We start from the raw sequence: 14,190 nt of genomic DNA, 5'->3' as shown, positions 1-14,190 counted from the left end.
AGCGACTCTCGAGACACACCCACATACACACAGACAACAGTCAGCGACTTACAAAACACCATCCCCATTCAACATACATACACACAGATAGCGGTCAGCGGCTTTCCAAAGACGAGGCGAGGGATGGCATGGATTGGGGTCGACGGAAAGCGAAATGTAGGTAATTAATACGACATAATGAGCACGGAATAATTAACGCGGCTTATCACGCTTTCAATTTGGCTAAGGAGTTGCGTTTGGAGCCTAGCTAATAATTGTTGCGAGGCGAGAGCAGGATACACTGCTAAATTGGAGCGAAATCTCGTTATCTGAGGGCTCAATTATCACGAGTTCATATCCAGTTTAGGTCATGATTTAGCCATCAGCTTTGTTGCGACTGCAGTATGACGATACAAAGGGAAAGTTGATTACCACAACGGGGATAGAACTAGCGATGAACGCTGGAAATGTTGACCATATGGCTGCAAAAGTGGGCGATTACGGCGGCACCCATTTGAATTACTGCTGTCCAGTTATGAACCTCGCATTGTAAACCGGCAGAACATGCCGCATCGGGCTGGCAGTGACAGTGCCGATGCAGTCTTTTTTCATAAAATCACACTCAAATACTTAACCCTATTCCTGGCGGGCTCCGCCGGGACAAGAAACTGGCGGGGGGGGGGGCCGATTCGGCCCCCCCTGAGATCTCGAGAACGAAGCAAGATAGCGACAAACGGTAAACGGCATCGGATACGCACGGTCAAGATCTACAATTTTTACTAAGGTCATTTTCAGGTCAGGTCAAAGATGACGTCACAGGGGTCGAAAAAGTCAAAATGGCGGCGCTAGATATGGAGTTTTTCTCGAATAACTTTCGAATTAGTCAAGATAGGAACAAACTAAGGGCATCATCGTGATCCTCTCGTCAATCCGCATCGAATGATATATATGTTGACCTCGCAAGGTCAAGGTCAAAGGTTGACCTCAGGTCACGTGACCTCGAGGTCATCATGTATATCATTCGATGCGTCTTGACGAGCTGAACACAATGAGACCATCCACGCGTCTGTATCTTGTTCCTGTACGGAGTTATTGGCCAAAAACCTTTGGTGACCTTTGATGACGTCACATGACCTCACAGCTGCCCAACAGCAAAACAGACCTCAAGGTAGTGAAGGTTGATCGTATATGAAGTCATGTATGGTATATGGGGCCATTCCGACCCGTTTTAGTGGTAAAAACAGGGAGTTGATTTTTCCCCCATTGACTTATAATGGGGAGGTCGCGAAACTGACCTGACCTTAGGTCACCGATATCAAAATTCCGAGATATACAAATTGCACATACTGGTACCCTAACTAAAGCCTGAAGAGAAGAAATTGATCGGTCAAAAACTCTAGCTCTGGCGTGATTGCAAACTTTTCTGAGGTAGGGTCACCAAACCGCCTCTGGTGACCTGACCTGAGGTCAGATCAACTCAAAATTTTCAGACATGTTGCGTAGAAGCCTTTTAGGAAAAGTCAGAAAATTTGAGCTTCCTAGCTCAACGCGTTTGGGAGAAATAACCAAAAAACCTCAGGGGGGGGGGGGCTCCTGAGGCCCCCCCGCCAGGAATAGGGTTAAGATATTGCGAATTACTTTAATTGAGTGTCGAGTTGATTCACGGTATTCTATATGAATTCTGAAGTCAAGCGACTTCATTTCTAATCCGTCCCACTAACGAAACGTGATTCACTCAGCTAACAGGACTCGCCGGAACGAGGGGATCTATTCATGACCTCCCTCATGTTTTATTCGCCTCTCTGCTTTTCCGGTTATATTGTTGCACCCATGACAATCCACATGTCGCGCATTATTATGCAACAAAAACAAGATCCGGTCCGCACTGCAGTCTGATTCACTGAGAGAGTCATGCAAACTGCGCCATTCAAACAGCGTCACAAGTCGGGTCCGCTGAACAGGATCCGTGCATGGTGACCTGACCTACCATGCTTGGCTACGGAGTTTAACTAGCGGTTTGCATTCTTCTGAGAACAATGTCTAAGGTACAGGCGGGTGCAGTACAGTACTCGGTACGGGAACAATACTCAGTAGGTACTCACGGTGACCCAGGCGTTGAGGTTTCCGGCGGTGTGCGGTCGCAGGCTGGGGTTCAGGACGACCGCCCGGAACCGCACCAGGTCGCCAGGCTTGTAGATGGCCTTGTCCGTCTGAATGAACACAGAGTACGACTTGTGCACGTACTCCAGAGCCGTGGTGTTCTGGAAGCTGAGCCCGCCCTGGCCGGCGGCCGTCAGGTTGTACCGGCCCGGGCCAAGGTCACCGATCTGCGGGCACAGGTCACAGGTCAACGATATGGGGGCAGAGGTCAGAGGTCACCGATCTGCCGGCAGAGGTCACAGGTCAACGATATGGGGACAGAGGTCAGAGGTCACCGATCTGCCGGCAGAGGTCACAGGTCAACGATATGGGGGCAGAGGTCAGGGATCACCGATCTGCGGGCAGAGGTCAGAGGTCACCTGTTTAAAGACAAGGGTCACAGGTCGCTGATTGGTAACAGTTCACCAGATCAACGGTTACATAAAAATATGAAGCGGTGTTCGCGAGTTGCGACCGCGCTGCAATGAGCATGGCCGCAGCGGGCAAGGAAAACAAGACCCGTGTAAGGCACACTTTTCCCCCGGCATAACTCTCAGACTCGAGTTCTTGAACTACATACCTACCAGGAATTGCACATACGTGTTCGACAACACACCTTTTCAAAAATGGATATAAACAATACAGGAAACGCGCCCTTACAAGGCTTACATAATTCCTGGTACCGTAAAGATAGGCAATGGACTATTTGGATTGGAACCCCTGGCAACAGTTTAATCCAATCAGGAGCACGCTCGACCGCCTTTTTTAGATGTTATGTAATAAGTGGCTACCTTGACTGCTTGCAAACAATAAAACTCAATTACATTCTCTCAAAATGCACAGTAACCATAACCAGTCCGACCACCCCCACCCCTCCTTTCCCCTTAAAGCCTCACCGAGCCCAGTGCTCCCCTCCATCCCCTCCCCTTCCCCTGCCCTCCCCGCCCCCCCCCCCCGCCCGAGCGCGACACTGACGTTGAAGGTGGTGAAGGTGGTGACGCCCGGCTGCACCACCACCTCCTTGGTCTTGAGTTCGTTGCCTCCCGAGTCGGGCCTACCGCCGACCTGCACCGTGACCCGCGTCGGCGCCGTCGTGTCCAAAATGGTGATCGCCACGTTGAACGGCAGGTTCGGACGCAGAACACGCGGCGCCACGATCGTGTAGGTTCTGTGGGAGAGGGGAGCACGGGGTTACATAAATGGAAAGGATGATTATGCCTTTTTTGCGGGGGAGTTAACAAATTAACAATGAACACAAACTCGAAAAATATTCGTATATATTGTCGGTATTAGTGATGCCGTTTATGCAACTACAAACAAAATATACAGCGTTCAATCGAGCTATTGCTTGCGAAAAAAGCTGACGGATCACGGCAGCGCAGCTAAGAAGCTTCTCTTACGCTCCGGAACCGGTTAGTTCATTATTCACGTCACGTATGTTTTTCTCCAGCGCGGTTTGCCGGCCCGGCGGTTCTGAATCCCGCGCAGTTCGGCCTATATCCGGCACCTCCCACGCGGCTGGTCAGTTCTCCCCGGCGCGTGTTTTCCGTGTAAATGCCGGCGGGTTTCCTGTGTTCGGCTGTTCGGCAGGGCGCTGCTCGGCTCGGTGGCCAGCCTTCCTCAGCCCGCCGCGGCTGACCACCCGCCCGCCGTGGGCGGAGGAACCGGCCCGCAGCGCCAAACGAGGACTGCAGCACGGGTCCGCTCCTCCGGGCGGCTGCTCAAGGTCCGGGCTCGCAACGGCCCGGCGGCAACGGCCCGGCGGCGGCTGCGGCGGCCCGCAGCGGGTCCCGGTGGGCGCCCGGACTGCTCGGCAGACTGCCAGGTATGAGGGCGACCCTCAGGGCCAGTTCTCCCCCGTCACAGCGGAGGGTATGAGGGCGGTCCTGACGAGGTCAGAGCTTCCGTAGGCAGCTGGCAGACAGAGGGGCAGGTCTGGTCTGACAAGATCAGAGACTCCCCCATCGGGCTACCAGACATAAGTTAACACCTGCTGGAGGTAGAGCTCCTTTCGAATGTTCCCGACAAATAAGACGGCCCCGCAGCACAGGGCCTGGGAAGACAAACCTGCACAGATAGCAGGTCTGCAGTGGTAGGCCATCCTGTCAATACATCGCTCTAATCTGGGCGTCTCGGCCGACACGGGCTCACAGCCAAGGCCGCTCGGCCCACGGTGCATAAATGGATGGTGGGCGGGTCAGACGTGACGTAAGCTCTGCACCAGGAAAATATCGGCCAGGATGTCCCAAATTGGGAGCACCGTGACAGACACGGTAGCCGAAGTTCAATCAGTGTGGCACGGGGCCACCACGAGTGCCGTCTAAAGCCTTGGAGCTAAAAGCTGGCTAATTACAAGCAGAACAAACCTTGCAAACCAAACCATCGGATGTTATTTCCAAGAAATTATCAACCCCTATTGAGAGGCAAGACGATTAAGGCAAAAAAGAAAGAGACAAGAAATGAATAGAGAAGATAGTGAATGGGAGAGCACAGAAGGAAGAGAGAGAGAGGGAGGGAGAGAAAATGAGGATACTTAAGGACAGAGAGAGAGAGAGAGAGAGAGAGAGAGAGAGAGAGAGAGAGAGAGAGAGAGAGAGAGAGAGAGAGGGGGAGGGAGAGAGGGAGGAAAGAAAGCCGCTCCACCCAGACCTAGATACATATCCGCAATCTCAGTCGCCGTCTACGACACGCCCCTGAGCCACCGGTCAGTCAAAGCACCAGCTGACACCGAACTGCAGCTGTCGGAGCACCAGCTGACAGCAGCTGCAGCTCTGAAAACAGCTGACAGCCGTCTGACGGCAGCTGCAGTTAATTCCAACCGACAGCTGTGGGCCGTGTGACACCATTACGCCCGAGTGACACCATCTGACGCCCCCTGCAGGTGTCACTTCTGACAACATCTGGGTGACACCTCGGTCGCCAACGCCCTGCCCAGCCGGGCAGCTTTCTCGTTCCCTTCGACTGGTCGGAATAGATGGCAAGGAATAATGCAGGAGAAAGAAACAACGAGCGAAACGTCCGGGGGAGAAACCACAGCGACAACGTGAGACATGCAGGTTTCCGCGTCGCAGAACAAATGCGTTTCACGCTTTGTTTTCGTTTGAGGAAGATGCATTAATCTTCATAAAGACACCGTTTCAAAGCCTTGAAGTCCAAACGTTGTCGGTTGCTAGAAACACTCAGTAGGATGTTGATTTTTTATGTTTCCAGAATCCACATGACAATAATAAAGACGCTCAATGGAATGTGTCGTTTTGATTATTTTCATCAAATATCCGTAATATCTCTTTACCAAAGACGTTTTCATAGCTTCAAAACATTTACGCAAACAGACCATAAACAAAGTCACAAATGCAGCTCAGGTCACCGACCCATCAGACTGCTGAGTCTTCACACACGGGCGTTCCAGTGCCGTCCCCGGACAGCCAGCCGCAAAATGTGGCGCAACTGAACAGATGACGCTCGCGCCGCGCGCAAATTTCTCCTTCCGGCGCGCGTGACGCGGCCGCAGCGGGCGGGGCGCCGGGCTGACTCAGCACGACTCAGAGTCAACCTGCTAGCTCACTCGGAACGGAGTCATTGGCCTACCGAGATCAGCGGATAGTCAACGATGCACCGCCGTCTGAAGAGTCGTCCGAAATCGATAAGGCTGAGGGAAGTGAACCGGGCATCGTAAACGGCGCGCTCATTATAATTCGTTGGCGACTCGTCCCGTCTATTTCACAGTTGTGAGTTTTGGGAATGTTTGAAGATTTATATCACAAAATGAATGACGCCTGTGTTATGCAATATCCATAAATGTAACCCATTTACTGCTTCAAGTCACATACACGCCATTTCAACTATACCCAACCCCTCCCTGGGAGAGAGAGAGAGAGAGAGCGGACCGCTGGGAACGGCAGGAGAAAACGTGGGAGAGCGAGAGGCAGAACGCTCGGGAGCCCTCCCGCAGCAGACGGCGTGGTTCGGCAGGCAGCGAGCGGCGCACCAGAGGCGTAGGTGACGCACCAGAGGCGAGGAGTGACGCACCGGGGAGGCAGCAGTGACGCACCAGTCTCGTCACGCGGCACGTGGGTGACCCACTGACTCCAGCTGCGTCACCGCTATCAATACGACAGGGCGAGACTCAGAACACGAACCAGTAATCGAGAGAAGACCATCCGATGTTTAGACGGGACGTGTTGGCGGTAGATTGATGGTTTGAAACCCGATCGATCGATTGATGACCCATGACCGCACGATTCACTAGTTTTTTTTTCTTCAAATAATTATTTATGATTCGAGGTAAAAAATAACGGATCTGCCAATGGAACGAAGATTCAAACATAGGTAAAAATCATTTTTATTAATTTATACACGAGGGATGAATTTATAGAGAGATCAGGTAAGAAGCCAGATAGGACGATCAATTGAATGAGGGTTTTATTTTAAACATTGATGCTTACACAATCCCCCAGCCACTTATGTGAGATATCATCTTGGTACTCATTCCAGAGAGGCGCCGTAACAGCCAGAGATGTCTCCGTGGGTGACGTCACTTTCAGACAGGATGACGTCACCGTCAAACGTCATCAACTCGCGGAACAGCCTCTCCCCGATCAGTCCCACCGCTCGAGACTGGCACTAGGCTGGCCGAGCAAAAAAAAAAAACAAAAAAAAAACGGGAGGCCACGCGGAGTCGGCACCGGCAGGATGCAATGATTCAGAGTTCAGAATGAACTTAGACCAGAAGCTTACTCACAAGCGATTGTCGATCGCAGGGGCGTAACTTTGTATACTTTTGGGGAGGCAGGTGCCCCCCCAACTTGAAATTCTGCCACCCCAACATTCCGTTTGCCCCCCCCCAACCTTGGTGGGCGCCCCCAGGCCCGAAAGGCGCCCTCACGGGCCAGCGGCGTCATAGGAGCGCGTGCGCCATCTTTCAAGGGGGCGCCATCGCCTATATGGAAATGGGATGCGTGAGAGGGGAACCTCTGAGGCCGTGGGGGCGCCTGTATGCGAAAGAGGGGCGCCCATGAAGTCCTCAGGGGCGCCTCAATGCAAAACACGGGCGCCTGAGATGGCCACAGGGGCGCCTGCATGCGAAAGAGGGGCACCTTATTGGCCTCTGAGGCCCTTCGGGGTGCCTCTGAGGTCTATAGTATAGGGGGCGCCCACATGAAAAAGGGGCGCCCATTAAGGCCATAATGGCGCCCCAATACGAAAGGGGGGAGACTGCATGCCAAATGGGGGCGCCTCCGAGGCCCATAGAAAGAGGAGCTCCAGTTGAAGCCCAAAGGGGCGCCTCAATGGGAATTAGAGACGCCTGTGAGGTCTACAGGGGCACCTCTGATGCCCATGTCGAGAGAGTCGTCAGTCGTTTGTGTAACGTTCCTCAGGGATGGTGCGCCGCTTGCGGCAAGTAAAAACTTAGCTAAATAGCGTGCCCCATTGGTTAAAAAGCGCCCCTCGAGCCAAAGTGGTGCCCCTCTGACAACACGCACGTCTTATGTCATCTGTTTTGCTAATAACTAATGCCCCCGCATGCAGAGCGGCGCCCCATCCGTTTATCAATGTGACCCTTCAGGTGGATGAAGCGCCCCTCTGGCCAATACCTTATCATCATTGTTGCTAGAACAGCGCCCCCAGTCCGTAGACTGCCCCATTGGCTCCTGAAGGCGCCCCTCGTGCCCGTTTTGGCGCCCCTCTGCACTGAGTAATGAAATGTATGTGGCCTACCAATTCTTAAGGGCGCTCCTTGAGTCATAATCATCGCTACTCGGGGAGGGGGGGGGAGGCTAGAGGGCCTAGATACCATAGCACGCTATAGTGTGTTATGGCATCCCTGCTGCTAAAACGGCACACTTTTTTTTTTTATTCAGGCCTCCCTCCAACGGGCACTTGTGGCCCAATTACAGGAGGGCTCCTCCTCCTTCTGGCCCTTGTTCCCCCACCCCCCAGGCTACGGCTGAAGTGGGAGCCTACCCCACACCTGGTGACACAGCCGGGGACGACGCCCGCGGAACGGGCGGAACCGGGAATCGAACCCGAAACCCGGCACCGCCCGCACCGCGGGTCGACGCCTTAACCGACTGCGCCACCAGGGCCGCTAGGTTAGCCACTTAGCTAGGTTAGCGCCTCAACGGTTCATACAAGCGCCCCTCGAGCCGAAGTTCGCGCTCCTCTGACTTACATAATTTCCTTGCTAAGTACGACGCCCCTCGCTGGGCATGGGGTGGCGCCCCACCAGTTTACCAACGCGCCCCTTTAGCTACATGAAGCGCTCCTCTGGTCAATGCGGTCAATACCTTATTTCATCACTGCAGCTAGAGCGGCGCCCCTATTTCGGTGGCTGTTCCATCGGTTCCTGAAGGCACCCCTCGAGACAGTTTGGAGGCCATCTGCAGTGAGTATTAAAATTGATGTGGTTAAGAATGGCGCCCTCTGCACGGTGTCGCACCGATTCTAAAGGGCGCCCCTTGAGTCAATGTAATCGTCCCACAGGGCCTTGTGTGTTATGGTATCCCTGCTGTTAAAGCGCCACTCTTGCTTGGCGTAGCGTCCCAACGGTTCATAGCACCCATCGAGCCAATGTTAGCGCTCCTCTGACTATACTGGTATCCTACATCATCTTTTTTGTTCAAAGGGTGGCAAAATGTGGACCCGAGGACCCGGTCAAAAGAACCGGTCTGGACCCATATGGGTCCGGACCGGTTCCTGGAAATTTTCTGGCGGGTCCAACCGGGTCCTACCATAAACCATACATAGTGGACACTACATATGATTGCAAAATATGAAGTGAATGGAAAGAAAACATTTGCTCATGTATGTTCCTTTGCACACTGTAGCTCATAAGTAGGTATTATCAGTGGGAAAAGGGCTGTTTTACACGATGCAATTAATGATTTCTACAAACGGTTTGTATTAATTGACTTTTGGGGAACGGGTCCAACTGGTTCCGATTCCAACTTAGACCGGGTCCGACTGGTTCCAGAAATGTCCAGCCGGGTCTGGTTCGAGTCTGGTTCCCAAAATTTTCACGTTTTGACACCTCTAGATCAAAGCAGGAGTAATTTGTATCATTTCGTGATAACTTGATATCACCTGGTGAGCCACAGACTTCTGCATGTCTCGGTATACAGAGGTATATGGGTGACCTAAGCTTGAACGCTCTCAGCCTGGGATTAACCCGCGCCGGGCTGGTGCTCCGCGACTTCCGCGCCGGGCGGTGAGGGGGGTGTCTGGTCTAACTCGGCTCCTGGGCCACGTAGCGACACGCAGTAAGCAGCATTCGAAAGAGCGTCAAAAATAATGACGGAAACACTTCGGTCATTTTTTGGGTCAGGTCAAAGGTCAGGTCGCCTGAGGTCATCAAAGGTCAAATGTAGGCCATTTCAACAATTTTGGAAACTGCAACGGCTAACTCGGGATCAATAGAGCTACAGCGCCGCGGAAAAGCGCATTCGATAGCCCTTTTACAGACCTTTCTGACCATTGTTCTCAGATTTGACCTAAGGTCAACGGTTTAGCCTCCAAAGGGCAAAAACTGTAAAATAGCAGTTTTCACGAAAACTGTTTTTCGGCAATAACTTTTGACTCAAGAGTGCCACGACATTACGTTTGGCAGCATCATGTTCCTCTCGTCGAGACGCGTCGAATGAACTATTTTTTGACCTTGAAAGGTCATTTTTAAAACTTGACCTCAGGTCAAGGTCATAACCTGACCGAAAAGGGTCATGTTGCATATCAGTCGATCCGTATCGTCGAGTTGAATACATCTGAAGTGTTTTCATCGCTCTAGCACGCCTTTATCAAAAGTTACAGCCAAAAAACTGGTGGTGACCGTCTATGACCTGAGATGACCTCAAGGGCACACAGAGGGGTCACAGGTGCATTTTTCCGATTCAGTGTATCATGTTCACCTATGAAACGATGTTTGAGAGGGTTCTAAATACCATTCGTCCAAAAAAGGCTCATTTCAATTTTCTCCCATTGACTTATAATGGAGAGGTCGCAAAATTGACCTGACCATAGGTCACTGATATCAAAATTCCGAGATAAACATTTTAGACATACTGTTACTCTTATCAATCGCTGAAAGTTTCAAGGCGATCGTTCGGTTGGTGTAGCTATGACGAGGATTGCAACTTTTTTCTGAGGTGAGGTCTTTTGACGTGACCTGGTGACCTGACCTCGAGAGCTCTGGGTCTGAAATTTGCACATGTGTAAAAAAAGATGCATGAACAGGTGTGCCAAAAACGGCGGCGCGGAGTTTTGAGATATCTGCGAAAAACCGCAGGGGAGGTGTTCACTCCCCCCCGGCCCGGCGCGGGCGGGGGGGGGGGCAATTTTTTATTTTTTTTCGATGAGGGCAAATTTTTGCCACTGGTTTGCTTCTAGAACACGTGCGGAAAAGATGCAGTATGAAGTGTGTTCTTAACTTAAAAGGGGAGGCGTAAAAACGTCCCTTGCTTCTGCGTGGGGTGAAGTTCTACAGATTTGTTTCTTTAAAGGTAGTGTGCCACCTTTGAAAGATTTCCCATTTTATTTTTCCTAGGATAAGAAGCTTCTGTTTTTACATAATATCGCAAAAAAAAAATCAAAAATGGGCCTGGAATAGTGCCTTTTTCGCCTAAAAGTTTTTCGGTTTTTAGATATGTATAACAACTGTAGTGGGCTCACCTGCAAACAGGCGTAGGGCAACAATCGCGAATGCGGCGCACTTGTGACAATAAGCAAAGGTCATTATAGTGTTACGACCATACGACGTACGGGAATGAGTTATCAGCTGTCTAATCGTAGACAACACAATGTCGAGCCTTAAACTGTAAGCCCGTATTGGTATTGTTTCTTTTATTTGGCTGTCGAACATTATTTATGGTTTGAAATATGATTTTATGTAAAATAATTGATATGAAAAAGCCGTCTTATAAGTAATGACCCCATTTCACCACACGCAAGTGGCAGAAATGACAATGATCAGCTGACGCATTTTTCTTGGCCGAAGTCAGAGCGCGCGGCCCGACGCACCACGCGTATTTGGAAATTCCGACCTCGACGAGCATCAGAAGCCACCTAACAGGCCCGTGTTCGAAACCGCAGGAGATGATGATGAACGGGTTTATCGAAACTTGATTGGATGAGCATATCGGTAATAGCGATTTCAGTGTGTGCATTTATTGTTCATAGTGGTGTGAAATGTGGTTGGGGTACGACCGACAACCCGTCGGGGCGAATTTCGCACTGGGGTACTCAAAATTTGAAGAATTTAAGACGTTTCCATGAGTTTTGAAGGTATGGATAAGTTCTAAAAATCCGGTTCTCCTTATCTGGGCCATTAACTCCATACGGTCCAAGAAAGCTGGCACACTACCTTTAATCTCGCCTTTTTATCAGTTGTTTTTTCTTTTCTTTTTGTCAATTCATCAGTTCGTCTCGTTTCTTTAGAAGAACTACCATATGCGTTGTTTAATAAGGCGTCACTACCCTGGTCCTCAATTCCACTACCCGCCCCCGGTCTCTGGTCCCCAAATTGCTTTCAAAATGTATTTGGTTACAAAATAATTCCGCGCTTTTGGCGCGCTATTTCAGAAAAAAAACTGCAACATAACGTGCCAAAACACGACGGCACAAAAACAACGTGCTATGGTAAAAAGAAAATGTTGCCGGAAACTGAAATAAGACTTATTTCTAGACAGTCACGGGGAGGCGCCCCCATGCCCTTAAAAAGGCGCCCCTGACAGCGTTGCCCCCCCAACGAAAACCAAAAAGTTACGCCCCTGGTCGATCGTGCTTGTTCACATCAGTGTCATTCTCTACTACATGCTTCTTCCTACAAAGAAGACCCAGCAAACGGTCAATAAATCCACATAAGATGAAGGCATATCTATCTACGTCGGGTCGGATTTGATCATGCTCTGATGTTTCTGATCGTTGACAAGCTTGACGATATAATCCACCAGCACTGTGCCAACACATTACACCACCGCGCGTGTGCGCTTACAGCGGTGTTCAGCTGACAGCAGCCGGCGGACGGCCGTGACTTGTGTACGGCTCGCGGCGTGCTGCGGTCGCAGGCGACACGCGCCGCCGATAGAGCAAAACGAACTCACGAATCAGTTCACCGTGACCGGGAGTCGGCGGGCGCCGGTGGAGACGGGCGACGAGCAGCACCGCCAGACGGCGGCGGGAACACAATTCAGGTAGCTAATCCTCTGCAAAAACCCGTCACACCGCTCAAATGTACAGCCCATGGCGTCAGCTCATAATGCCGAAACCAAGTGTGGACGTGAGCCATGGATTATTTTGGACTTATTCTGGTTCGTTTCACTGAATCCTCTCAATCTTGTTGAGTTTGTGGTAGATAAGAAGGTATCAACACCTTCTTTTCACCTCTGAGCCCGCTGTGTTTTCCTTATCGCTCGGCTGATTTAGTGTGGTGGGCGCGGGCTGAGGCTGCTGTGTTTAGGCTGTCAGAGGTCGGACGGCCCAGACAGGCCGGGGTCGAACAGTCTAGACGGGCAGAGGCGGGGCGGGGTGGGGAGGGCCGCTCGACACCTGTTCCGCCGGCCGCCTCCCTGGGAAGCGCCGCCGTCAGCAGCGGCTGCCATCGTTCACGGTCTCACCGTGGCTCCGCCGTCCACTGGGAAGACTCCAGCCGACCGAGGCCCGCGACCTGAGCCGTCTCACCGTCAGGAGGCCGCTCGAGACGGCCCGGCGCGGGCGGCGGGCGGCGGGCGGGCGGCAGGCGGCGGGCGGCGGGCGGCGGGCGGGCGACTTTGAGGTCAGTGAGTCGCCGTCGAGCGGGCCAATGACCCGGCACACGGCACCACTGGCCCACCTGGCCAGCAGGCCGCCAGCAAGCTGCCGCACCAGACAGTAAACGGACAGCGAATCGACAGCAAATGACCGCACCGGACAGCACCGGACACCGAACCGACGGCGAACTGACACATGAGATTTAGAACCGAACAGCGAGTCGACAGCGAACCGACCGTCACATCGAACAGCGAACCACCGCATCGGACAGGACGCGTCGCACCAGACATTCTCCGGGGAGATAATGTCTGGGAAACTTTTTATTTCCCTCCGAGGCTGTATTCCGCCAACAGCACGTACATATTCAGCGCACAGTTATTGCATAACGGCGGCGCTGCGGTTCACAACCAGCCGGCCCGTTAGGCAAACCGCGTGAAAGGTAAAGGAAGCGTGCTGTCTGCACTCAGCCTCCCACTGGAATGCTGTGATATTCCATGGCAAAACACCGTTGCGCTGAATTATACATAAAACTTCTCAGTTCCGCAAAACAGAATTAGTTGAACGGTTAGGCATGCGAGCATGTTATGCACCGTGATTTCATAAAATTCAAAACGACGAAGCTCTAAGAAGGCTCGACTGCGATAAGCAGCAACTCACAATCCTAGCGATTTATGATAAAGACGTTTAGCACTAGCAGTTCGTGTAAAATACCAATCGATAACTGCATGTTCAACAATATAGATGGACGCAAGACTTCTTCACCCTCCATGCCTTTGAAGGAAAAAAAAAAAACGCAATAGCCAGAAGACTGCAACTCTGGCCAGAGCTGTACCACCAATGCAAGAAGCCATTGGAGACTGCAGCTCCTCATAAGACACAAGCACCGAAGACTGCATCTTATCACAAAAACCTAACACCAGGAGACTGCGACGCGCAGAAAACGACCGCGGCGCCAGCTAATTATCCTACCATTCGCTCCGACACCATCAGAGCGTGCAGCGTTCTGGGTACTCACGCCCTGGCGGTGACGCAGGCGGTCAGCTGCAGCAGCAGCAGCGCCACAGCGACGCCGGAGAGGACGCTGCCGGCCATGGTGGCCGTGTGGGCGGCCGGCCGCTGAGGTCACACCCCTGAAACAGAGGTCACCGGTCAGGCATTGTTCACACGCCGGGCAGCCGAGTGCCGCAACAGGGTTACAGCACAGATGGCGTCAGAGATGTCGTTAAGGACTCGGCAAGGCAGAACGGTCACAGAGGTGATACGACAGTGGTACTAGTGTGTCAGGGACACCTCATGATGGCTCATGTGATGCAGAAAACACAGCATTGTTCTCAC

The 14,190-nt window shown here is 52.0% G+C and overlaps 1 protein-coding gene across 3 annotated transcripts in view; it reads right to left on the bottom strand.

Annotated features, from left to right (window-relative positions):
• The window catches only part of LOC122364871 (CD109 antigen-like), a 38,283-nt gene that overhangs the window by 18,705 nt on the left and 5,388 nt on the right, over positions 1-14,190 (bottom strand). For all 3 annotated transcript variants that reach the window (XM_043335657.1, XM_043335656.1, XM_043335655.1), the window contains exons 2-4: positions 13,871-13,985; positions 3,094-3,286; positions 2,082-2,306 (exon numbers count right to left, since the gene is read on the bottom strand). In XM_043335657.1, the coding sequence (XP_043191592.1) occupies positions 2,082-2,306; positions 3,094-3,286; positions 13,871-13,947 (495 nt within the window). In that variant the 5' untranslated portion in view covers positions 13,948-13,985. The remainder of the gene's footprint in view (positions 1-2,081; positions 2,307-3,093; positions 3,287-13,870; positions 13,986-14,190) is intronic.

The sequence above is a fragment of the Amphibalanus amphitrite genome, unplaced genomic scaffold (genome assembly GCF_019059575.1).
Source record: "Amphibalanus amphitrite isolate SeventyFive unplaced genomic scaffold, NRLGWU_Aamphi_draft 000704F_arrow, whole genome shotgun sequence".
In the NCBI taxonomy this organism is placed as follows: domain Eukaryota; kingdom Metazoa; phylum Arthropoda; class Thecostraca; order Balanomorpha; family Balanidae; genus Amphibalanus; species Amphibalanus amphitrite.
The sequence above is the reverse complement of the archived record's forward strand: the minus strand, read 5'-3'. Positions and strand labels throughout refer to the sequence as shown.